Here is a 27261-nt window from a genome sequence, read left to right as displayed (position 1 = left end):
TTAACACTTGTTTTCATCTTTTAATTTTAAAAATAGCTAGGCCCTCCTCCCACTCAACCTCTGCCTTTTCATCTTCAATTCATGTTGCAATTTGTAGATTTTGTGGATGTTGCAGTTTGTATATTTTCTGGTCCCTCAGGATGTGGTTGAGATTACAAACATTTGTGGTTTATGGTTTCTCAGTGTTCCCTCACTGAAATGGCATTCTTTCTCCATCCCTCCTATTCTGCACCTCCAGCTGGTTTTTTTTCTTTTTTTTTTTTTTAACCTCTCTTCCACTCAAGTGTGGTTATAGGATCTTTATCTGGATCCTATAACCATACACCATTGTCATGTGCAGGGATGCTGAAGTTATATGACCCATTTGGAATTTATAGCTTGTATGCTTCCTAGGCTTCCTAGAAAGAGGAAGTCTTTCTAGGTCTTGCTTGTTTTCAACGGAGTCAAGATCATGGCATCTGGTCCCATCACTTCATGGCAAATAGATGGGGAAAGAGTGGAAACAGTGACAGACTTTATTGTTTTGGGCTCCAAAATCACTGCAGATGGTGACTGCAGCCATGAAATTAAAAGACACTTACTCCTTCGAAGAAAAGTTATGACTAACCTGCTGCTGCTACTGCTAAGTCGCTTCAGTTGTGTCCGACCCTGTGCGACCCCATAGATGGCAGCCCACCAGGCTCTGCCATCCCTGGGATTCTCCAGGCAAGAACACTGTAGTGGGTTGCCATTTCCTTCTCCAATGCATGAAAGTGAAAAGTGAAAGTGAAGTCACTCAGTCTAGACAGCATATTAAAAAGCAGAGACATTACTTTGCCAACCAATGTCTGCCTAGTCAAGGCTATGGTTTTTCCAGTGGTCATGTATAGATGTGAGAGTTGGGCTATACAGAAAGATGAGCACTGAAGAATTGATGCTTTTGAACTGCGGTACTGGAGAAGACTCTTGAGAGTCCCTTGGACAGCAAGGAGATCCAACCAGTCCATCCTAAAGGAAATCAGTCCTGAACATTCATTGGAAGGACTGATGCTGAAGCTGAAACCCCAATCCTTTGGCCACCTGATGCAAAGAACTGACTCATTGGAAAAGACCCTGATGCTGGGAAAGATTGAAGGTGGGAGGAGAAGGGGACAACAGAGAATGAGATGGTTGGATGGCATCACCAACTCAATGGGCATGAATTTGAGTAAATTCCAGGAGTTGGCAATGGACAGGGAGGCCTGGTGTACTACAGTCCATGGGGTCGCAAAGAGCTGGACATGACTGAGAGACTGAACTGAATGTGACTAGAGGTGGTTTAACAGTAAGGTGATTTCAGAAAAAAGGGACATTAGTTGTATCAAAGATGGAGAGAGAGTGTGGGGACATGTCGTAATATTAAACAAGGGATCTCAGTCATTTCCATTGAGAAGAGATTTGAGCGAAGACTTGAGGAAGGTGAGGGAGTAAGCCTTGAAGACCATGTAAGGGAAGAGTGTTTATGCGGAGGGAGCAGCTAAAACAGAGCCTAAGGTGGGACTGTACCTGGCTGGCTTAAAGAGGAACAGGCAGCCAGTGTGCAGGGTAAAGGCAGCTAGGAGAGGAGGCTTGAGATGGGTAGAAGAGAGTAGAGGGAGGGGAGAGATCATAGTGGGTTTTATAAGTCATTATAAGGACTTGAGTTTTTCTTCTGAATGAAACAGGGAGCCATTGGAAGGTGACATGGTTGTTGTGCAATGCTAAGTCTTTCTGAGTCTTTGTGACCCCATGGACTAAAGCATGGCAGGCTGCCCCATCCCTCACCATCTCCTGGAGTTTGGCCAAGTTTATGTCCATTGAATCAATGATACCATCCAACCATCTCATTCTCTGTCACCGTCTTCTCCTTTTGCCTTCCATCTTTCCCAGCATCAGGTTCTTCTCTAGTGAGTCAGCTGTTTGCATCAGGTGGCCAGAGTATTGGAACTTCAGCTTCAGTGTCAGTCCTTCCAAAGAATATTCAGGATTGATTTCCTTTAGGATTGACTGATTTGATCTTGCTGTCCAAGGGACTCTCAAGAGTCTTCTCCAGCATCACAGTTCAAAAACATCAATTCTTTGGCACTCTGCCTTCTTTATGATCCAACTCTCACATCCGTACGTACCTACTGGAAAGGCCATAGCTTTGATTATATGGACCTTTGTTGTCAAAGTGATGTCTTTGCTTTTTAATACACTCGGTTTGTCATAGCTTTCCTTCCAAGAAGTAATCGTCTTCTAATTTCATGGCTGCAGTCACCATCCACGGTGATGACATGGTATGACAGTGTTTTAAAAGGATTATTACCCACCAGGGTTCTTGGCCTCCTTCATCAATAGAAATTGATCAGAGGCTAGACAAGAAATTCAGGCAAGGTTTCATTGGGGCCCTTGTTGCAGCAAGGGGGAATGAGAACAAACAACAAGTTCCTCTGCTTTCCTGCTTGCTGGGCAGGGAGTTTGTCCCTTTTATGGGATGAGGGTAGTGGTGTGTCCAGGGGTTGGGCCAGTGGGGTGGCTTAGGTGGTTGCCCACCCCTTAGGTGGTGTTGTATGCAACGGGCATGGGCAGTACCCTGCTTTTGTTCCAACTCTTCAGAAGTGGCAGTTCGGTTTTTTGGTCTCTTTGTATCTTTTGTCCAAAATTTGCCCTAACGGTGCATGCACACAGTTATTTTTAGTCCTTTACAGTTTCTTTGTATTTTGTTGGAGGAGAGGCTTGTTGTTGCTGCTAAGTCACTTCAGTCCTGTCTGACTCTGCAACCCCATAGACGGCAGCCCACCAGGCTCTGCCGTCCCTAGGATTCTCCAGGAAAGAACACTGGAGTGGGTTGCCATTTTCTTCTCTAGTGCACGAAAGTGAAAAGTGAAAGTGAAGTTGCTCAGTTGTGTCCTGATTCTTAGTGACCCCATGGACTGCAGCCCGCCAGGCTCCTCCATCCATGGGATTTTCCAGGCAAGAGTACTGGAATGGGGTGCCATCGCCTTCTCCAGAGGAGAGGCTTAGGTACAAGCATTGCAGCACTATGCAGCAGAGGGTCTTGGACTCCATATCTTATCTTAGGATCATTCTGGTTGGAGTAAAAACAGTGGAAGTAAAGCTTGGAAATAGAACATTTAGATCAGATTATCAACAACCTGGAAAAAAAAGAGCTTAGAGTTCATCCTACAAGTCTGTGGTTCCTCAGCTTTAGTACACAGAGATGTCAGTATTAAAAATGAGTGAAGGAAAGAAAATCTTCTATGTTCATGAGAGCTTAACTCTGTAGAGACAAAGTTTAGAGATTTTTTTCTTCCTAATTTTATTAATATAATTGACATATAGCACTGTATAAATGTAAGATGTACAACATAACTATTTACTTACATAACCATGGGATGTTTCTTTTTTATTCAAGCTCAAATATGTCTGGTTTTGTTGTTACTAAGTCATGTCCGACTCTTTGCAACCCCACAGACTTCAGCACACCAGGCTCCCCTGTCCTTCACTGTCTCCCGGAGTTTGCTCATATTCATGTCCATTGAGTCAGTAATGCTATCTAACCATCTCATCCTCTGCTGCCCTCTTCTTCTTGTGGATGGCAGTAACATTACCATTTTATCGATATGGAAACTGAGACTGGAGCTGATGAGAAAGGACCAGTGGATGTGTGCATTGTATCTCTATTCAGAATAGAAGAGGACAGTGGGTAACACTATGATATAATAAATAGTGGGCATTGTATTTATGTGATACCTAGCCTTTCAGGCATATTTGGATGTGATAGTTAGGGAATGTTTTGAAATATTCAGATATTGTTAATTAGGTTAGTAATCTTATTCATTCTAGGATGATGTCTTTGCTCTTAATAGGCATTTGAAAGTCACACCAAATAAAATACCATTGCCTTAGCAGTTGATTAATCCTTGTGGAAATCCCACAAATAAAGAATCCCCTCTGTTCTCCAGGAGCATCTGGGCTCGGTCCTACTAAGGCACTTATGTCACTGGTTTGTAATTTCCTGTTTACTTCTCTGCCTCTCTCTGCAGTCTGTGGCTTGCTCACTGCCTCCCTTTTGGTGCCTGGTGCTTACACAAGGCAGGTGCTCCAAAATTATTTGTTAAAGGAATGAATGACTGTACCTTTATATTTGAAGTGGGGATTCTAAGGTTTAGATTTAAGAGATTTAACCTTAGGGTCTGAGGAGGGCTTAGACTTAGGCTGTCCGTTTTCTCTCTCTCTCTCTCTTTTTTTTTTTTTTTTTAATTTTGGCCATGAACAGGGAGCATGTGGGATTTTAGTTCCCTGACTAGGGATCAAACCCGTGTCCCCTGCTTTGGAAGCACAGAGTCTTAACTATCGGACGGCCAGGGAAGCCCTCAGTGAGTCCATTCTCTTCATTTGTCTCAGAAGGTCTCCTAAATGTGTCTCTGTTTTTAAAAATGCAGTGAGAGATATTTGTTCTCCCCTTTGGAACCACTGCTCTTCTGATTCTTTTAGAATAATATATTAAGAATGTATTTTCTGAGCAAGAGATGTGTTCCAGACACTGTGCTAAGCCTTGCACATGTGCTCAGCACTTTATGGTTTAATTCTCACCACTGAAGAGAAGGCTGTTATTATGATCTTAATTTTACAGATGAGAAAACTTAGGAACACAGAGAGCCACCTCCAATCTTTAGTGCCCATATATGCAAACACAGTAGAAGGTGCTTCCTCTCATAAGTGGATCTAACTCTCAGTAGGGTACACACAGCTTGATGTGCAGAATATTAAATGATTTCAGCCTTCACTGCCCCCAAGAAAGGGGAGACTGGGAGCCTGGAGACTCTGGAGGTTAAAGTATTTGCTCAGTTTCATAGTCGAGTAAATGCTAGAAGTGAGAATTGAACCTGTCTGTCTGCCCCTGTTGCACAATCTTCCATTCATTACCAGGTCCTGATCTGATTTATGTAAGATAAAGGTTGGCAACTTTTTTTTGTTGTTGTTGTTGTAAAAGGTCAGATAGTAATTATTTTCAGCTTTGGTGGCAATACAGTTTACTACTAAACTCTTCCATTAGCGCAAAGGCAGCTATAGATATACAAACAAATGGGCATGGCTGTGTTCAACCAACTATGTACACAAACCTTTGAATTTCATGTAATTTATTTTTCTTTCAATTTTTCCATCTATATAGTAATGTAAAAATATTTGTTTTAGCTTGCTAGGTAGCTTATGAAGTTGATGAGCTGATTTGGCCTGATACAGAATATTTCAAAAGAATCCAGTAAATGAAATCATCACCCTTATGACTCTTGTTTCTTTCCCAAGCTCTGAACTCATGGAAATGAAGTTGTGGAGATCTAGTTCCCCTTTTCTGTTTCTGTTTTATTCTAATATGGTTGCTGTGATTAATTATTTTCTAGATAGATTACAACATGCTATTCACAAAGTTTTGAAATTTTTGAGTGATTCATCTTTTCTTGTAGTTATTTTGCAAGTACAGTAGCAACTCTGATTTGCTTTTATACTTCTTTAATGACTAGAATTTCACATCTGTTTGGCAGAATAAAGTTTTTCATTGTTCCTTATAGCTTGCTTTGAATGAAGAAAAGGAAATTAGATGCAGATAAAGTTCAAAGACTGAATGCGTCCAGGACAACTAGAAAATATATTCCTTTTACCCCCAAATCAAGCTCAGGATTCTGTCCCCAACTGAAACTTTAAAAAAGTTTTGGCTTCACAGCCTTGACCAACATCTGATTTAGTTAGTGTTTGTTGCTCAGTTGTGTTCAACTCTTTGTGACCCAATGGACTGTAGCCAGCCAGGCTCCTCTCTTCATGGAATTCTGCAGGCAAGAATACTGGAGTGGATTGCCATAATTTCTGCAGGGGATCTTCCTAACCCAGGGATCAAACCTGGGTCTCCTGCACGGCAAATGGATTTCTTACCATCTAAGCCACCAGGGAAGCCCCAAGGTACTGAGTCTCCTCAGCTAACTTGTCTTTGTAGACATCTCAAAATGCTACATGTTCAGAACTATAGTTAGGAAGAATTGATCCAACAGATGGCCACTTAGAAGGTCATCCAACAAAATTTGTTAGGTATTGACCCAAACAACCCAACAACCCAATTCTCTGTGTAATAAAGAGGATTCCTGCTTTCCAGAAATTTGTGTTTCATCAGTTTCTTCAGTTGCTTCAGGTCCCTTCAGATTCTGTTTTCCAGCCGAAAGTTGTCTTTTCTTGTTCTTGCAAGAAGCCGCTCGTTAGACCCCCGCTTCTTCCTGGGCTTTCTTATTCTTCCCCAGGAGGTCCTCTGAGAAGCCCGGTGCAGGCTAGTTCCTCCTTTGCCCTGTTTCTTTTGTACCATCTTTCCATCCTCCTCACATTTCTGATTGTGTGTTCAAGGGTTGTCCCTCTAGCTGACCTGTGGGCTTCATGAAGACCTGCACAACACAGCTTTGGCAGCTTTTAAACTTTCTACTGTTTAAAGGGCATCACACCTAAACAGAAGTGAGCTTTTAGTTCCTCCCTATGATACAGATCTCTGTGTAATCAGATCTGGTTTCATCTGACTTTGAAGTTTGCACTTTGCAGCACAGTGTCTCCTCAGAACTGAAGTCTATGTGTTTGACCTTTTTTCTCAATTTGTTTATAAAGTTATCTGAATTATAGAATTATTTCCCTTTCATTGCTGAGGTCTTTCATGTTCTGATAATGGCTCTGGGAAATCAAAACAAAGGAACTGTGGAAGCCTGGATTTGCATCCAGTTTAACTGAGCTAATGTCTGGGACTGGGGCATCCAGGGAAGTGTTTATGGCAAGTTCCAGTTGCATTCAATTCTTTGTTTACTGTGACCTGTTCTCCATCATGCTTAACTTAAATATGATAAAGAGTAAGCCCATAGGTCTGTGGAAAGTGTATATTTTCATAGTTTTATTGTATACTAGTCTTCAGAATCAGTTGAGATGATATTATTATTATACAAAATGATATTTACATCTGGATGTGCACAGTGTTTTGCGAGTGTTCCTCACAGGGACATTTTTGAAAGAAAATGCAAGAATTTTGACTGCCTGTCATGGCTAGCCCATCTACTTTATATTCTGTCAGTATGATTTTCTGAATTTCCTGCTCATGACACATTTGTAGAAAGGAGAAAAAAAAAAACACTAACCACTAAACTTGTAGCATATTCACACCCTCTAGTTTCATGTCTTTATTTCTGAACATAGGATTTGAATTCTAAGAGAAGGGGAAAACAAATGTTCATAGTACCCTTTTGGAATTTGTGAGCAGAGCCAAATGGTGAGCCATTTCCATGGACGCTATGGCTTGATCCTCATGTGGGAAAGGTCTGGGGGGAACGTTGTGTTCACTCCCTACGTGAACAGTCACAGATTGGGGGTGTCTTCTGTAAGAGCTTAAAGGTGGGATCATGAATTTAACACATTTGACAACATTTCTCCCATAGGATATCATAGTTTTCTATGTATTCCGTTGACATTCTTTTCCTGTTATATTCTTGTTTGTCTAGATTTCAGAGCTTAGTGTAATCATTGCATGATTTGTTCATGAATGTTTGAAATTCCATGTAGAAAGATGCCCTTTGAGTGCTTCCATAAGTATCCTGATGTGTGCTCTGAATTACTTCCTTTGGTTTTGAGAACAGAGAACTTAGATAATTACCTGGACATTTTCTATAATGTATTTATCTCCTGTCTCTCACTGATACACACACATATACACACACAAATTTCTATCTGCAAGACATTGACTTAGATGTTTAGGCTACATCAATAAATACATTCTGATTTTACGCTTTAATTATATCAAACTGTACATCAAGAAGTTGCTAGGTGACTGTATGTCTTTTCATTTCTTAAAATTAAGGTGTTATGGTAAATACCATGTAGTAGCATCTTCAACTGCTTTAAGAGTGGGCTAATAGTAAATAATAGAGCTTTATGAAGATTGTATGTGTGTGTGAAGTTTCTGTACTTATTTTTGTTGTCTTCTGAAAATAGATTACAGGACAAGTCAAAGATTCTAGGTGCTATTTTGGTGGTGTCTGTTTTGGTTAATTTGCAACCTAACATCAGTTATATAAATAGCTTGTATGGTTATTCCCTCTTATATCCAGATGCAAAATTAGAAAGCAAAGGATGGCTTTCATTTTTCGTGTATATACTTGATTGTTAATATTCTCCTAAAATTTCTGAAGTCAGTGCATATTTTATGGTCTCCGTTGCCCTAAGAATTATTTTAAAAGTTATCTTTAGTGGATTTATTAAAATTGAAATGCAGTTAATAATCACTGTCTTTGAAAACTGATTTGTTTGGAGATAGTTTCCAAGTCACTGTATGGTAATCTCTCTCTCTCTCTCTCTCTCTTTTTTTTTTTTTTCCACACTGTGATATACTAACAGATGATATAGGGAAACTGTGACTCACGTTTCAAGATTTTTCTGATAAGCTATACAAAGAATATTTTGCTAACCCTCCTTAAACTAATACTTTTGCAAACTACCTTCTCTTCTCTTCTTCAGTTATTTACAAATAACTATCTACATAAAGAGGCTTCTCTGGTGGCTCAGTGATAAAGAACCCACCTAGCAATGCAGGAGACTTAAGTTTAATCCCCTGGAGTAGGAAATGGCAACCCATTCCAGTATTCTTTTACCTGGAAACTTCCATGGACAGAGGAGCCTAGAAGACTACACTCTATGGGGTTACAAAGAGTCAGACACAACTGAGGGAATATGCATCCAAGCATGTCTACATAAAGATGGTTATCTCTTTGTGCATAAGTTATTATGCATTACAATTCAAATTCCATCATAAAATGTTCTAAATTACTAAGAAAAATTGTTACTTCAACATCCAAAAGTCTTTTAGAATTTTGATCAATCCTAACATTTCCCCAAATGGATCTGGGGGTTCCTAGTTCTGTAGGATATTGATAATGTTATGAGAAAAAAATTGATTTGTGCTGATGTAAGTTGGACTTTTTTTTTCCTGCTTCAAAACCATTCAGAGCTTTAAAAATATGTTAATATGCACAGTGCTTTTCTAAGAGAGATATCCTTGTTATCACTTTGCCACAAATAATTTCATGCTTTGGGAACAACTGACTTTATTATTGTATAGATTAGAAAACAGAGTCCCCTAAGAATTTAAACAGCTTGCTTAAAATTAGACATCTAGACTAACACTTCTAAGGCCATTCTAAGATGAGTATTAGTAGGTTCTTTCAGCTCCAAGCTCTCTCTTTATCAGCTCTTGGGATAAATGTGACTCTTGCCTTGATTTCTGGGCTTGTACTTCTTATTTGTTTTGAATTTCAGGATGTGTATCTCTGAAAACCTGCCTTTAAAGACCCAAATTCCCACCCAGAGAGAATGTATTGATTTATTTATTTATTTTTTTTTCCTTCCTTGAAATCTTTTCTTAAAATAAAAACACAAATAAAACATGATTACTGGGGATCTCAGAGAGTAAGCATTTGAAAGAGACACCTTGTTCTCTTGGAAAATTGATCTCTGTGCTAAAAATTAAGTATTCTTTGTGTCATAGCTCAGCTGGTAAAGAATTTGCCCGCAATGCAGGAGACCCTGGTTCAATTCCTGGCTTGGGAAGATCTGCTGGAGAAGGGACAGGCTACCCACTCCAGTATTCCTGGGCTTCCCTTGTGGCTCAGCTGGTAAAGAATCTGCCTGCAATGCGGGAGACCTGGGTTTGACTCCTGGGTTGGGAAGATCCCCTGGAGAAGGGAAAGGCTTACCCATTCCAGTATTCTGGCCTGGAGAATTCCAAGGACTGTATTCCATGGAGTTCCGTGAGGTTGCAAAGAGTCGGATACAACTGAGCACCTTTCACTTTGTGTTTGTGGCTCTTACCATCTCATTTATTTGGAGTTCATTTTCTTAGTAAATAGTTTTACATACCAGGCCTGGAATATACCTGGATAAGTAGATTGGGAATAGGTCCTGTTTCCTAGAACTCATAGTGAATATAGAAAAGACAAATTAAATAATTGTAGTTCATCATAAATAAATAAGCAAATCAAATAAGTAAATTGTGCTAAGTGCTAAAGTTTAAGGTTCAGAGAACTATGCCTTGTACAATAAGAAGGGGTATTTTCTAGCCAGAAGGTATGAGGAAGGCTTCCTGAGGAAGTGGCTTTAGCTACGCCCTGTAGGATGAATAGATAGTTGGTAGATGAAGCAGGTAGAGGCTGAGCCCAGGACAGAGGTGTTAGAACTGGAGAAGCTCGTGATTAGGAAGTGAAAGAACACCAGTGTGGTTTGTGGTTGAGAGTTGGTAGCACTTGAACTGCCATGGGTGACCCTCTGATATACGAATGCATAAAATTGCATCCTTTCATTGGTACATGTGTACCACTTGCCAACAAGAACCGTTGCTCATGGTTTGTCACCCATCTGGTGAGTTTTGGTATTCATCTTGTCCTACCATGTAAGTATATGAAGAAATAATGCTCCATCATCAAAAAGTCTGGGGAAATTCTGCATAAATTCTGCCTAGAGGTAATCATGCTTGTAGCCACAATGATCTTTTCCCAGAGACAAAAGATAGGGACTATAGGGACTGTTCATGGGGCTTCCCAGGTGGTGCTAGTGGCAGAGAACCTGCCTGCCAAGGCAAGAGAAGAAAGTACGTGGTTTGATCCCTGGAGTATGAATGGCAATCCACTCCAGTATTCTTGCCTGGAGAATCCCATGGACAGAGGAGCCTGGTGGGTTGCAAAGAGTTGGACACAACTGAAGCAACTCAGCACACACAGCACAGGACCATTCGCACAACTCCAAATTGTGATTTTTCTCCTATTTTTCTTTAAGGTATAATTTCAGACACTTTGGGAGGGTTTTATACTTGTCCCTGCCTGTCTTAACATAATATATATGAGGTATAATATGAGGAAATTTAATACAAATAGATTATATTTGGTATGTTAAATAAATATAATAAAATGGAATATAATGTAAGTAGTATATAATATCAGAGAAGGCAATGGCACCCCACTCCAGTACTCTTGCCTGGATAATCCCATGGACGGAGGAGCCTGGTAGGCTGCAGTCCATGGGGTCGCTAAGAGTCAGACACGACTGAGCGACTTCACTTTCACTTTTCCTTCATGCATTGGAGAAGGAAATGGCAACCCACTCCAGTATTCTTGCCTGGAGAATCCCAGGGACAGAGGAGCCTAGTGGGCTCCCGTCTATGGGGTCGCACAGAGTCAGACACGACTGAAGCGACTTAGCAGTAGCAGCAGCAGTATATAATATAAGTAGTAAGATAATTTATACAATTTAAAGAATCTAAAGGAATATATTAGCAATCTGGTTTAACATTATGATGCTTCCTATCATTTTTTCTGATGTTTCCTTAAAAAGTACATGTTTGGGATTTGACTGTCGACTTTGCTGACTGCCTTGCTTTTGTTTTCGGCTTCCTCCAGTCTAATGGGATTGCAGCCCTCATTGCTATTTTGGTGTTACTGCTGCTCTTGGGTATTGGACTGATGTGGTGGTTTTGGCCCCTTTGCTGCAAAGTGGTAAGTAAGAAGGATTTGCAGTCCTCTTTTTTTTTTTTTTTTAAACATCAAGGTGTAAATTAAGGCTGAAATATGAATCAGTGCCACATTGCTCAACAACAGCACAGTTTCAATTAGCAAATTGCATTTTAATAGTTATATATTTTAATCATTGTAAGAAATTCTATTCATGCCTGCTAATAAATATTTACTATAAAACTTCATCTAGGAAGCACTTCAAAATCAGGTTTAGGGGAAGAAGAGAAGAAGAAGGTAGGAATGATGTTAGGGATAAAGGGTTTCCCACTCAAGTGCAAAAGAATTTCAAGTAAATTGAATGATATTTTCTACTGGATTCATTGAGAGGGATTGCTAATCTGTCAGGTTTGGGGTTTGTTTTGTTTTCATTGTTTATTGAATGTTTCATTATCTCTTTGAAAGATACACTATTTAAGGACTTTTTTTGTTTGCCTCTTGGAAAAACATTTCAGAAATAAATCACCTGCAAATGTTAGGGTGTCTGTGAAACAGTCCCTTTGAAGTTATGACAATTGGTTTGAGGTTGTGTCATTTTTCACGCTTGAGTAAAACCTCTGAAAGAACATGGATATATGCAAGCTCTCTAGTGCTGCTGTAGCAAATTGCCACACATTTGCTGGCTTAAAGCAACACAAATTTATTACCTAACAGTTATGTAATCACAGATCCAACATGGGTCTTGCTGGGCTAAACTAAGCTGCCAAGTATCGATAGTGATACATTCCTCTCTTAGTGCTCTGGAGGAGAATCTGTTCCCTTGCTTTTTGCAGCTTACAGGGGCTCCTTCCATTCTTGCCTAGTAAGCCCCTTCCTCCAGCTTCAGAGCCAGGCATGTTGCATCTCTGTCACCATTCTTCCGTAGTCACAAGTCTTTCTGACTCCAAACCCAGCTGAGAAAGGACCTCCAATATCAAGGGACCATGAGATTAGGTTGGACCCACCTTGATGCACGCACGCATGCATGCATAATCTCCCATCTCCAGATCCTTCATGCTGATCACATCTGCAAGGTCTCTTTGGTCCTGGAAGACAGCTTATTCACAGTTCAGGGAATTAGAGTGTGGATATCCTTGTATGTGTGTGTGTGCTCAGTTTTGTCTCTTTGTGACACCATGGACCGTAGCCTTCCAGGCACCTCTGTCTATGGGGTTCTCCAGGCAGACATACTGGAGTGGGTTCCCATTTCCTTCACCAGTGGATCATCCTGTCCCAGGGATCGAACCCGCATCTCTTGCATCTCCTGCTTTGGCAGGTGGACATGTTTATGTGGCCATTATTCTGCCTGTCACAAGGTGGAACTCTGAGTAACAAACATCAGCACATTTCAAGCAATATAACTTGGATTGTTCAGGCTTCGTAGAAAAGGTTATTCTGAAGAAGTGCTCCTTCAAAGCATGCCCACTACCTATTTTGATATTCTCTTCTTATCAGCACCTTATATTGAATTTTATGTTTTGTGGATCACAGTAGTATTTTTCGTAATATGACTAGAGTGACTCTTTTCCCCTCTCACCTTTGCTGACTGATTTCCACTCCTTGCAACTTCAGGCAGTGCTTTGTATTACTTCTACATTTATTATTCATTGTACTTCAGTCCACTTTCATGAGGCAACTTTACAGTCCTTTATCTCAGAGCAGTTGGCCACGGAGGAGACACAGAATTAATTTAGACAACAGCAGAGACAAGAAGCATCCTGTCTCTTTGCTGAACTAATCAGTTTCCTGCCATAGCAATTTCTGCTCAGTTTCCTGTTGTAATCTTGATTATCTTAGATATGGTGATTTTTAGACGAGCTAACTTTCTTGAGTCTCAAATTCAAAAGCAAAAAGGTGCCTTAATGTGATTTGTACTCCTTACTTTTTAAATTTAAAATTCACAGGGGTGGTTTTCATTCTTTTGTTACTTTGCATTTTTATATTGACCAGAGGGCTCAAAAGTGTCAAAGTATATGGTTTTTTAAAAGGACACGTGAGAAGACTGAACTGGGCTTCTTTGTGAGGTTGCTGCATGCCTGCTCACTTGCTAAGTTGTGTCTGACTCTTTTGCAACACCCTGGACTGTAGCCTGCCAGGTTCCTCTGTCCGTGGAATTTCCCAGGCAAGAACACTGGAGTGAGTTGCCATTTCCTTCTCCAGAGGATTTTCCTAACCCAGGGATCAAACCCAAGTCTTCTGTTTAGTAGGCAGTTTCTTTACCATAACAGTTCATGTAATCAAATGAAGTCTTCACCGAAACATGGGATGTTATAGAGGGGTTTCGATCATCAGGTAGTGAGAATAGATCCATTCCATCCCTGAAACTCTGCAGATTGGGAATCAGGAATTATATTTCTTTATGCAGGGTGGAGAGGGACGCCATTAAGGTGTGTTTTTAGGATGTCAGGAGAGCTTCCTATTTACAGAAACATCATGAATGCTTACTAATTTCTGAAACTTATTTAATAGAGAGAATCATCCATATTTTACATTTAGAAATATAGACTACAGAGCAGTTAGCCTTGAGTATGAACTTGCATTTAGATCTAAAAATAAATGAATTGGGCTTTCCAGGTGGCACTAGTAGTAAATAACCCACGTGCCAATGCAGAAGATATAAGAGATGCTGGTTTGATCCCTGGGTCAGTAAGAAAATGTAAGAAATGGCAACCCACTCCAGTATTCTTGCCTGGAAAATCCTATGGACCGAGGAGCCTGCTGGGCTACAGTTCACAGGGCCACAAAGAATCAGACATTACTGACTGACTGAGCACATAAATGAATCAGAACAAATGTTCCCTAAAAACACAGATTTAAAAGCAGAGAGAAAGTAGAGGCAAAATTCTGCATTCAGCCCTTAGTAATCTGAGCGAGTGCTGGGCTTGGAATTAGGGGTTCAGAAATGACTACCATATGATATGGAAACTCATATTTTAATATGAAGCACAGAATGGTAGAGAAAGTGAGAATGAAGGTTCATGAGTATGCCAGGAGCAACACATGTCAGGAACACAAAGGAAAGAGGGATTTGCCAGAATTGAGGGATTGTTTCAGGGAAACTGGGTGGAGCTGCCGATTCCAAACTGATTTTGAATATTGAACAAGACTTTGGCAGTTGATGAGGGACATTTCCTATAAAGTGTGTGTGGAATTACAAGTTATTCAGACATGCTTTGAGATGTCCTAGGCCGAGGTCTAGCATGCCAGGGAAAGGAGTGGTGAAAGATGGTTTAGGATCTAGGCATGAACCTCCTATGTCTTTGAGGAAGTTTGAACTCACCCCAGGGGTGAGGAGAATACACTGGAAAGATTTGATCACTGATCCCCTGAAAGAAGCTTTACTCGCTGTACATGGTGCTGAGATCTGGTCCCAGTGGGGATTAAGTCTTATCCAACTGAGATCCATCAGCTATTGAAATACAAGCCAGTAATAGACAGTGAGCCTTAGATATGGCAGTGGGCAGGGGAGGAGCAACGTAGGAATGGGGGGAGTGGGGAGTACAAACTATTGGGTATAAGTTAGGCTACAAGGATGTATTATACAACACAAGGAATATGGCCATTATTTTGCAATAACTGTGAATGGAGTGTAACCTTTAACATTTGTGTTTAAAAAAAGATATAGCCTAAGCAAAGTATTTCTAACAAAGTATAGAGAGTTGGTATACAACAAGTAAGCTAAATCAATTAGAGAAAGATGAGGAGGTGATGTAAAAAGGAAGGGTCAAAGGAAACCATAACCTTATGAAAAACAAGATCTTGAGTATAACTGAAGGTGTACTATGATGGTACAACTGCAGGATATTTATTTATTTGATTATGTTTAGAGAACACATTTCCACAGTGCTGGTATTAGAATATGATTAGTTAATTGTTAGCAATGTTCGATTATTAGGGATTATTTTGAACTTTGACTATCAGCTATTACTGGTAATAATTCTTTTTAATAGAAAATGAAATGCATTTATTTCAGCTTAGTATAAGTCACTCAGTTGTGTCTAACTCTTTGCAACCCCATGGACTGTAGCCTCTGTCCATGGAAATCTCCAAGCAAGAATATCAGAGTGGGTTGCAACTCCCTTCTCCAGAGGATCTTCCCAACCTAGAGATTGAACCTGGGTTTCCCGCATTGCTGGTCAATTCATTACTGTCTGAGTCACCAGAGAGGTCCTTATTTCAGCTTGGTGTTGTGTAAATTTCTTTTGTTTGAGTGTCTTTTAAGTACTGGGGCAAACATTTGGTCTTTCAACTGAAATATGATTAAACAGCTTAAAATGTCTGTTTTCAGGCACATTTAGACTATGTCAGCCATCACCTCCTTGGGAATCATATGCTTAGAAGCTCTTATCGAGATAGAAATCCTGGAATGGAAAAAAACCCTGAACAGAGGCACCCATATCTGTCACACATTCTTCATTGAATCATTTCATATTTTTAAAAAATATCTTGTGAAATAATTTAACCATTCATTTTTCAGAGATTAAAATTTCACAGATATCTAATTAATGATTCAGAGATGACAGTGTTACCTATGTCTTAGCCCAGATTTTTTTTCTGCTCCTAGTAACTGGAAGGCTTTCAGAGTCGTTGCTCTCAGATTTCCATCTGTGGTGTCTCTCTCCGAGGGGAAAGGGTGATTGGGTGAGACGTCTCCAGGGATCAGTATAGTTTAGGATAGCCCCTATGCTAAGGTGTCCATGATCGTTGTCTTCTATGGCAAAAGAGACTTTACAGATACGATCAAATTCAGGATCTTGAAATAGGGAGATCATCCAGAATGACCTAGCTGTTTCTAAATACCGTCACTGTGCCCATATAAGAGGTTGACAGAGGAGATAAGACCACAGATGGGGAGAAGGCAGTGTGACCGTGGAGGCAGAGACCAAAGCGATGAAGCTTCTGGGCAGGGAATGCTGGCAGTCACCAGGAGCTGGGAGGGGCAAGGAGTGAGAAACCCCTGGAGGCTGCAGAAGGAACCGGCTCTGATGACCCCAGACTTTAGTTATAAGACTCAGTTTGGACTCCTGGCATCTAGAACTGTAGGAATATAAATTTCTCTTGTGTTAAGCCACTAAGCGTGTGGTAATTTGTTATTGCAGCATTAAAGATCTAACAGATTCCCTACATGATTCTGATATTCTCCAGAGCTGGGGATCACTGCTCAGGGCTGTTGATTTTGGGGAATTCTTATGGAATATGTTTTCGGATCAACTCATTACAAAATCTGTCTATGGAGTGCAGGAAGTTGTAAGATGGGAGATAAGGAAATATTCTTAAAATGTTTGCAGTGATTCTGTGGCAGTTAAAACCCTGTGTGTTCTTTAAAATTAGAGTTACCATTCTGTTTTGTTTTGGGTCAACTGTCAAGTAAATATGCGTAATACTTTATATACTGAGTAAAATTTACTCACTGTTTCAGAGTGACAGGGATTTGTTGAAGAAACAGGTTTCCTATTTTAAGAAGTATCCAAGACATATATGTTATTAGAACCCATTGACAGCAAAAGGTGGTCAGCTTTCTCAGGGTGCTTGTTATTTGATGGTAGAAACCAGTACAGTCCTGTTCATATTCAGATACGTACCACTATTTCAAGATTATGAGAGAGAAAGACAAATACTATATGTTTCCACTTATTTGTGCAATCTAGAAAACAAAACAAAGGAACAAAAATAACCAAACAGAAGAAGACATGGATACAGAGAACAAACAAGTGGTTGCCAGAGGGGAAGGGGTGAGGGATTGGTGAAGGGGATTAAGAGGTCCAGAATACAAGTTTTAAGATAAATTAGTCATGAGGATATAATGTATGGAACAGACAAAATAGTTTTATTGTTATAACTTTCTATGATATAAAAATATTGAACCACTGTGCTGTACATGGAAAACTATTGTAAGTCGATTAAACTTCAAGAAATCATGATAGTTCCTAGACCTACTATTATATTTCATTATTTGATGAATTAATAAAGAAGTACCTAGTATTTCTGTTTCACAGATCTGGTTTCTTGTTTTTAAAAGTAGATTTGACAGTTATATTTCAATACAATTGGATTCCTTTTAATCCTGTGTATTTTAATTTAGCTTGTTTAGTCTAGGAAGGGGTTCATTGGTCCGCTATAATCAGCTTGCCAAAGAGTAACACAGAATAAAAAAGGTTAGGAAAAAACTCCCCAAATAGACTATCTGGCTACCAGTGATGCTTTTAATATGAGGCTATTTTAAAATATTAAATCTTTCAATTCATTTAATGAGTATATTCAAGGATAAAAGAGACAGGTGATATCATTAAAGACAGGTTAAAATGTTGCAGATTTGTGTCCTCTGTATGCCTAGGTTTTCCATGGCAAATAGGATCTAAATCAATCATCTTTGGAGAACTTTATCTTGTAGTAGTAGTAATAGTAGTGATAATAGTAGAACCCTCATGCAAAGCTGGAACTTTTAGGCACTATCATTACTGAACTATAGAGTATGTTGAGTTTGCAAACTATTCCATCAAGGGGGAAGTTCTCATTTTTATGTAAAGTAATTTCTCACAACCTGTTTATGATTCTGTTTCCTACTCATTGAATAACCTCACATCCATCCTTTACAACTGCTTTTCTATAACAAAGATGTCAGCAGCATCCTTCCTTTTCCTTAGATTGAAAAAGGGGAGAAGTTAAAAACAATCATGTATTGAATCATGAGGGAGATATCAGAAAATATGGCTCTTTATATCACTGTTTAACTCATAAGATGTGTTGAGTTTATGGCAGGTTTGTTTTACTCCAGGATAGCAGAACTGACCGTCCTTTAGTTGCATCATTTGGAAGAACTGGGCATTCTGCAAAATTACAGATGTAAGGCTAATGAGGTGGCAAACAAAGACTTTCTGGAGTGTTGTCAATTAGAGTGTGTTATCCAGCTGCAAATAAATATCTGAATATGCTGGAAATGATAAATGTTCACTTTGCTCTAGTGTCCTTGGCCGAAGTTCTCCATCCACAAGGGAAAACTGCAAGCTCATTTTTCCTCAGTACATTTAAGACATTGCATAAAGATCTCGTAAATCTTTTTAAAAAACCATTTTAAAAACTTATCTTTTTAAAGCCCAATTTACTTACAAGTAAGCTGGGCTTTCATGATGAGGATATATCTGACTAGAGCTATATAGAATCATTTTCTTAGCCAGCAACAGCTGTGCTGTTCTTTCTAAATAGTAATAATGCTTCTACATTGCACTTGTTTTTTTCTGTTGAGGAGGGCTCTCGGTGCCTTTATTGGGTTACTTTGAGAGCAGCCTGATTTTTTTTTTTTAAATGCACAATAAAACAGAAGGAATTTAAATTTTAATATGCCTTCCTTGTACCATTAATTAAAATGATTTAAGTTTGGTTGCCTCTTTGAAATAGAGTGTGATGTTAGTAGTTATTGGTTCTACGGTGATGTTTTACAACAGAGCATCATTACAAAACAGGTTATCACACTCTTCCCAGTCTTAGTTTATTTAGCTTGATGGCAGTACCTTTACTTAACTCCAGGAGAATACACTCTCACGGGGCTTCCCAGGTGGCCCAGTATTAAAGAATATGCTTGCTGATAGAAAAGATGCAGGTTCGATTCCTGGGTCGGAAAGATGCCCTGGAGGAGGAAATGGCAACCCACTCCAGTATTGTCTGGAGAAGTCCATGGACAGAGGAGCCTGGCAGGCTACAGTCCATGGGGTTGCAAAAGAGTTGGACACAACTGAGCATGCATGCTCCCCAACCCTTCAAAGCACACTCACATTGTTCTTCCCAGTCCTCATTAGGCATTTAAAATTATATTTATTATCCGGACTTCCCACTATTATTTGTTTATTCAAAGCAGTCTCTTTGAACATTGGTGAGTCTGTCAAGGAGGAAAGGAAAGGGAGGCAGATAACCCGACCATATCTTGGCCTCATTGTTGAAAGCAACTCACTTTTGTGGGATTTGGAAAAGGACTTCCCAAACACTAATGGCAGAGAACTTTGTATTCACGAGAGGAAAGGCATTGCACTTGTTCTATGATCTTATCAAAAAAGAAAGGGAAGAGTGAAAGGAAGTCCCACATGTATTTTAAACAAGTTTTTGTACACACTAAGAATGAGTTCTTGAAGTCTGTGGACCCTTAGGTACTTAGATGACATTGCTGAAATATTGGGCATTTGTTTCTGTCACTGGCAAGAGTCACTTCTGAAATACTACTTGATCTCCAGTCATTACACAGTATCTTTTTTTTTTTTTTTAATCCAAGGCAGTTCACTGTTGACAGTTCTTTTCACTCTTTTCTGAATATCGGAACATATGATTGCATCAAGCTGGCTGCAGGCTCCAGTGCTGACATTTTCTAGCGCAAAGAATGCCCACATCACTCGAACATTTGAAAAGTGTTAATGAGCAGATCAAAAGGACTGTTGCCTGAAGCAGCTAACTTTTTCTTTTTTTTTTTTTAAATCGGCTCTCCTCCAAACTGAAATCTTCATTCTAGCAGCTAAGTAGATGAGATATAATCCTCTCTGATGATGATAATAACAAATGAAAAAAAAATTGGAGAAGAATCAAACTCTGCATATGGTTCATAAAGTGGTGAAAGTGTTTTCCAGAATCTTCAATATCGAGTTGAAGGATGCTAAGTAGAAAAAATCCTGGCAACTAGGCAATATTATGCCTTTTAAAATCTGCAAATTCTCATAAAATATGGTGCATACGAATACATCCTTTTCTGAGATGAGTGTTCTTGCACTATTTAATACAAGAATGGGATTCTCACGACTGTTATTTTTTAATGTATTTGGACAACTATCAGGTTTCCTTTTCTCCTGCGCTAACTTTACTGAAATGTAGGGACATCAGTGGACACAGACTTTTGCCATTTTTGTCTTTTGGACTGAATGACTTCAGATTATCTTCACTCTCCTTTGTTACTTATGAGGCTGTGTGGTACAATGGAGAGATGGAGCATTTACAAACATCAAACACACACAACATTTATTTCCTGTTCCAACATTTCTAGGGCAATGATGTTGGGCATGTGAATGAATATGTTATGTCCCTATAAAATGAGGATGATAGCATCTGTCTCATACAGTTACCATAAATATTAATTTGTATCTGTTTGTCTATCTATCTTATCTACCTATTCATCTATCTAACCATCAGTCCATCCCACCAAGTAGAGTACTTCTCAACACATCTTAAACCTTTTCTCCTGTACCCTCTCCCTTGGCAATCCAAACCTTATTTTAAGAGAATGTCACGTGCCAGAGAAAGTTGAACCCAGAGTTTGGAGGTAGGTGGACCAGCATTCTGGGTTTAAATACGAATTCTAATGTTTTCTCTATATATCCTTGGACACGTTACTGAATTCAGAGCCTCCCTCTCCTTATATTTAAAATAAGCATAGTAACTACATAGCATTGTTATGAAATGAAAGAAATATAGAGTGTGTGGCATATGCCAGCACCAATAAAATGTGGTTATTGTTAATAGTATTAACAGCACACCGATGAGCCTTGGGTCTGTTTCAGTTTCTGAAAGTGCTGTTATTTGTTGTGGTGGTGGTTGTGTCTTTTAATCTACAAGATCAAAATTTTATTTATGCAGAATTTTAAGGGTTTGTTTTCCCATTGTTAACAATGTAGAAAGTATACTTGCCAGGATTTCAAAATCAATTTAAATTTATAATAAGTCATGCATTTAGTCATACATACAATTAATTACACGTTATTGGAAAAACAAACCCTAATGTTCTTTTCTGAAATAAGGTGAATACAAATACATGTAGACATATGGCCTACTTAATTACGTAAAGGCATAGAAGCAAAAGACCTGTTGGAAATATTGTGGTACATATTTTGTCTTTATCATTCTATTAGAATTTTCATTTTGGAAAGGACCTATAGTGAATCAAATTTATTTCCCAGATGAAGAAACTTAGCATGGGCTTATATTTTCCCATCTGTCTTTGAGTTCATTAGCTCTTGGACTTTCTTAGTCAAAAGAGAAATTTGATACTTCACTTTCTTTGGTACTAGCAATATTTTATTTTCATGGAAATCTTTATCAGTTATCATTTATATCTTTTTTCTCCATTAAAAAAATAAATTTAGAGGTTGGCTATGAGCCTTTGCAAACATTCTCAACTAGTTCCTTCAACTCACTTTCAATCATGTTTTTAATATCTGTTGTTTTCACAGCACTTTATTAGGCACTGTGATATTATAAAGAGGGAGAAATGATATTGCCCCTAAGAAATCAACACTTCTGAGGGGTAGTTGAAAAATTCCAAAATAAATATATAAAGCCAAATTGATGAAGCATGAATGGTTCAACTGGGTGGTAATGTTTATATTGTTAAAAGTTTTAAAGTTTCTAGATAATGGAATGGAAAGTTGGTAGACTATATGAAGGATGGAAGGGACTTAATATGGAAATGGTCATTTTATTGGGGGTAGCAAAGGGGTCTTCAGTCAATCTGGAGTTAGAGGTATACAAACAGAGATTTTGTAGATAGAGTGTTAGGGCTGAATTGAGGGCCATGCTAAGGCATTTGAACAATGAGCGTGCAAGAGGACTCATGCACTGAAAAAGGACTTTTTGTTTTCCGGGTTGTGGCTGATAACAGATAAAGAGTCTCTCATAAAGAAGGTAAAAACGCCTCCATTATCCTGTTGTGAGGTTGTCAAGCAGCGGTTAGATGAGGATTTTAAATTGAAACTTGACTTGCCCATATCGATGCTAAAACTTGATGCTATGTAGGATAATGAGCATGATAAATATGACATAAAAAAAGAGGTGTTATGGAGGTGGATGTTCAGTAATGCTCAAGGGGGTATAGGCGGCACTCGTGTAAAGAACCTGCCTGCCAGTGCAGGAGACATAAGAGATGTGGGTTGCATCCCTGGGTTGGGAAAATCCCCTGGAGGAGGGCATGACAACCCAGTGCAGTGTTCCGGCCTGGAGAATCCCATGGACAGAGGAGCCTGGCAGGCTACAGTCCATAGAGTCGCAAAGAGACACAACTGAAGCAACTGAGCGTGCACACGCACATAGTATAATATAGGATTGGGGATACTGTTTCAGTTCTCAGAAATTCATATACCAGTACAAGATGTACATGTAGTAACCAGAGTAAATTTAAAATCCTCACAAGGAAATGAAATGAGTACCGTATATTAAACTTAGACTTAGGAATGGAGGTACCTTAGGCTCTTCCCAGTGAAAGAACGCTAGAGCACTTTATAATAATTTGCAAAACTGAGTAGAAGCGTGATGTGTAAGGTTCTTCCCAAAATTCAGTAATTCCTTGATTTCAGTTGTGGGCACTGGAGCATTTGATCCATTTTGACTAGAGAAAAGATCAATTAAGCTCCTATTGCAATCAATTAAACTTCTCAAGAGTCCCTTGAACTGCAAGAAGATCACACCAGTCAATTCTAAAGGAAGTCAACCCTGAGTATTCATTATAAGGAATGATGCTGAAGCTGAAGCTCAAATACTTGGCCACCTGATGTGAAGAACTGACTCACTGGAAAAGACCCTGATGCTGGGAAAGATTGAAGGTTAGAGGAGAGGGCAGCGGAGGATGAGATGATTGAATAGCAGCATCGACTCAATGGACACGAATCTAAGCAAACTCGGGAGATGGTGAAGGTCAGAGGAGCAGTCCATGGGATTGCAAAGAGTCAGACACAACTTAGAGACTGAACAGCAAACAACAAGCTTAGAAAAATACTGACCTGGCTGCATAGATTAGAGTGAAGGGTGAGTTAGAGATAGAGAAGCAAGCTGCATGTATAATTTAGCTACAAGTAAAACATGTAGGGGCTTCCCAAGTGGCTCTAGTGGTAAAGAACCTGCCTGCCAATGCAGGAGACATAATGACACAGGTTCCATCCCTGTGTCAGGAAGATCCTCTGGAGGAGGGCATGACAATCCACTGCAGTATTCTTCCTTGGAGAATCCCATGGACAGAGGAGCCTAGCAGGCTGCCGTTCATAGCGTTGCAAAGAGTCGGACACGACTAAAGTGACTTTGCACACACACACATACAAAGCTTGTAGACATTAATGCCAAAATAAAGCTATGGTAATTATAGATCAATCCTAGTTTTCAATATGTTATTAATTAAAATGCATGGAATGAAGGTGAGGACTGCCAGGGGTGCATCTGTTTTTCCTGAGTACCATGCCTTTAATTAATGGCTTGGCCACACTTAAAATGCTATTTATCAGTTCTAGAATCTACACTTTGAGATATTGTACAAATGAATACATACTAAAGAAACTGACCAAGATCACCCAATATCTCAGACCATTACATGAAAAATGATTGTGAGGTTTAGCTCTCAGATGATATATGGTTAGTATTCAAAAACAGGAAACTCTGTCTTCTGGAATTAAAAATAGTTGTCTCTGTGTGTGTGTATACATTTCACACTGTAGGATCAGGGCTAAAAAGTGGAAACTATGAAGAAGGAGGCTTTGGCTTCATTTAGGGGAAAAATTTTCATATGATATGGGTTCCTTGCCAGTGGAATGAATTGCTTAGTGAAGTAGTGAATTTCTCTTTATTGCAGGAATTCAGACATAGTTGGATGACAACTAGGTGGGGATTTTTCAGAATAATGAAGTTCTGGTTGGATGCATTGGAGAAGTTGAAAAATATTGTGCTAGATATTTTTAAGGTCCAAAGACTCTCAAGTTCATGATTTTAGGTAATGATAATGGGAGTGGATATGAGAGTTGGATTATAAAGAAAGCTGAGCACCGAATAATTAATACTTTTGAACTGTGGTACTGGAGAAGACTCTTGAGAGTCCCTTGGACTTCAAGGAGATCCAACCAGTCCATCCTAAAGGAAATCAGTCCTGAATATTCACTGGACTGATGTTGAAGCTAAAGCTCCAATACTTTGGCCACCTGATGCGAAGAACTGAGTCATTAGAAAAGACCCTGATGCTGGGAAAGGTTGAAGGTAGGAGGAGAAGGGGCCAACAGAGGATGAGATGGTTGGATGGCATCACCAACTCAATGGACATGAGTTTGAGCAAGCTCCGGGACTTGGTGATGGACAGGGAAGCCTGGCATGCTGCAGTCCATGGTGTTGCAAAGAGTTGGACACGACTGAGTGACTGAACCGAACTGAACTGAATGGCAATGGAATGTAAAGAATCCTTCCTTCTTCCTGTCATCTTCCTCTCCTCCTGCCTTCCCTCCTTCTTTTCCCCTCGCTTCCTTCCTTTTCCTCCCTGCTTCCTTCCTCTTCTCCTCTCTCCTGCCCTCCTTCCTTCCTTCCTTTCTTTCTTCCCTTCTTCCTTCCTCATTCTCTCTTCCATTTTCTTTTCTCTTTCCTGCCTTACTCCCTTTTCTCTCTTTCTAACTTCCTTTCTTCCCTTCTTTTTTGCTAGACACTTTGCTACGTTCTGGGAATATAATTAGGAACAAAGCAGACATAAAATTCATTCTCGTAGATGTTACAGTGTTTTGGAGTTGGATAAAATTATCAATTGTGATCAATGCTAGGGGAGAAGAAACAGGCATCCCTGCATATTAAGGAAATCTGAACTACTTTGAGAAGACTGGGGAATTCATGGTGGGGAAAGGAGAGGAAAAGATAGGAATGTGGGGAGAGAGAGACAGACGCACACATACACACTGCAGAGACTGGAATATTTCAAAAAGTCTGTTGGACATGGTAAATGATTTGGTTAAGTCATTCAGAGGCGAGAATAAATTATAGATTATGAGAAAATTTTAAGGCTGCAATTTCAAAGAAAATGATTTACTTGAAAGAAACAGGGAAGATAGGAAGAAGAACTAGCTGATAAATGAAGGTAATTAAGTTGGTTTTGACTCTGTTGAGTGTGAAATATTGACTGATCTGGTTTTCATTTATTTTGGACATGCACATTGATAATGACATGCGTGCTTTTTTTTTTTTTTGATTTGCCATACTTGTATTAATTTATTTTCTAGATTACTGTTATTTTATTTTTAAATTTTGTTTTGTCATTGAAGTGTAAGTGGCTTTACAGTGTTGTGCTAGTTTCTGCTGTACAGCAAAGTGAGTCAGCTCTACGTATACATATATCCCCTTCCTCTTGAGCTTTCCTGCCACCCTCCACTCCCATCCCACCCCTCTAGGTCATCATAGAGCGGCGAGCTTAGCTCCCTGTGCAGTTTCCCATTGCTGCTGCTGCTAAGTCGCTTCAGTCCCAACTCTGTGCGACCCCATAGATGGCAGCCCACCAGGCTCCGCCGTCCCTGGGATTCTCCAGGCAAGAACACTGGAGTGGGTTGCCATTTCCTTCTCCGTTGCATAACAGTGAAAAGTGAAAGTGAAGTCGCTCAGTTGTGCCCGACTCTTAGCAACCCCATGGACTGCAGCCCACCAGGCTCCTCCGTCCATGGGATTTTCCAGGCAAGAGCACTGGAGTGGGTTGCTGTTGCCTAGCTCTCTGTTTTACACATGCTAGTTACATACGTCAGTGCCACTCTCTCAGTTCGCCCCACTCTCTCCTTGCCCACAAATCCATTCTCTGCATTTGCATCTCTATTCGTGCCCTGCGGATAAGCTGAGTGCTTCCTTCTTTCAAAGGAAATGCATCTGTAGCATGCTAACTTTTGTCTTATTTTACTGCAGTATTATTTTAAATCTTTATCCTCTCTTGGCATTTATTTCTGGGCTAAATCTCAAAATTTACAGATTTCTATCCTTCGATATTACCAAAATGAACTGGAATTTTAGGTTATTGATAAAATGAACTTGGATAATAAAAGGGTTAAGTGAAAATAACAGCATTTCTTGTAGCATTCAAATGCTATGATGAATTAGTTTGAGATTCAATCAGATTAAATTACTGTCCAGTTATATCCATGTGATTGTGTTTACTGCCTGTTTTTTTCTTCCTGAGATTTAGATCTAAACCAAAATTAGAATGATCAAAGTAATATATACATAAAAGATTATGAGTCAGCTCTCTAAATATTTTTAAAAAACCTTTCATTATGGAAAATTTCAAACATATGCAATGAGAAAGAGTAAAATAATGAATCCTCCATGTCTTCTTCAAACAGCTTCAGTGATTCTCAATTATGGCTAATCTTATTTCATCTGTAACTCTATTCGCTTCCCGCCTCAAATTATTTTGGTGAAAATATCAGAATTATATCATTAACCTGGAAGTGATTTAGTATATATCTTTAAAATATAAGCAGTCTGTAAAAAACATATTCAGGGATAGTTAGGGAGTTTGGGATGGACCATGTATGCACTGCTATATTTAAACTGGATAACCAAGATGGACTTACTATATAGCACATGGAACTCTCCTCAATGTTATATGGCAGCCTGGATGGGAGGAGAGTTTGGGGGAAAATGGATACATGTATATGCATGATTGAGTCCCTTTACTGTTCACCTGAAACTATTATAACATTGTTTGTTAATTGGCTATCAGCTCAGTTCAGTCGCTCAGTCGTGTCCGACTCTTTGCGACCCCATGAGTCGCAGCCCAATACAAAATAAAAAGTTTAAAAAATAAATAAAAGCATACTCATGATAACAGGAAGATACTGGTGCAGTACAAGAATTCTTTGATGATATTCATTTTCAAAGCTACTCTTTTAAAATTTTAAGCATCTAATAACAGAATGGAAACATTTGACCTTAAGTGAAGTGGAGCAGTTATATTTTCGGAGTTTTCCTTCTTAGTATACAGACT

At 39.3% G+C, this 27261-nt stretch overlaps 1 protein-coding gene across 1 annotated transcript in view; it reads left to right on the top strand.

Moving 5' to 3' along the window:
- Positions 1 to 27261, top strand: part of ANTXR2 (ANTXR cell adhesion molecule 2) — a 175532-nt gene that overhangs the window by 64773 nt on the left and 83498 nt on the right. Inside the window, exon 12 of the mRNA XM_004009939.6 lies at positions 11442 to 11537. Within this exon, the coding sequence (XP_004009988.1) occupies positions 11442 to 11537 (96 nt within the window). The remainder of the gene's footprint in view (positions 1 to 11441; positions 11538 to 27261) is intronic.

This window comes from Ovis aries, chromosome 6 (assembly GCF_016772045.2).
Source record: "Ovis aries strain OAR_USU_Benz2616 breed Rambouillet chromosome 6, ARS-UI_Ramb_v3.0, whole genome shotgun sequence".
Classification (NCBI taxonomy): Eukaryota; Metazoa; Chordata; class Mammalia; order Artiodactyla; family Bovidae; genus Ovis; species Ovis aries.
The sequence above is the reverse complement of the archived record's forward strand: the minus strand, read 5'-3'. Positions and strand labels throughout refer to the sequence as shown.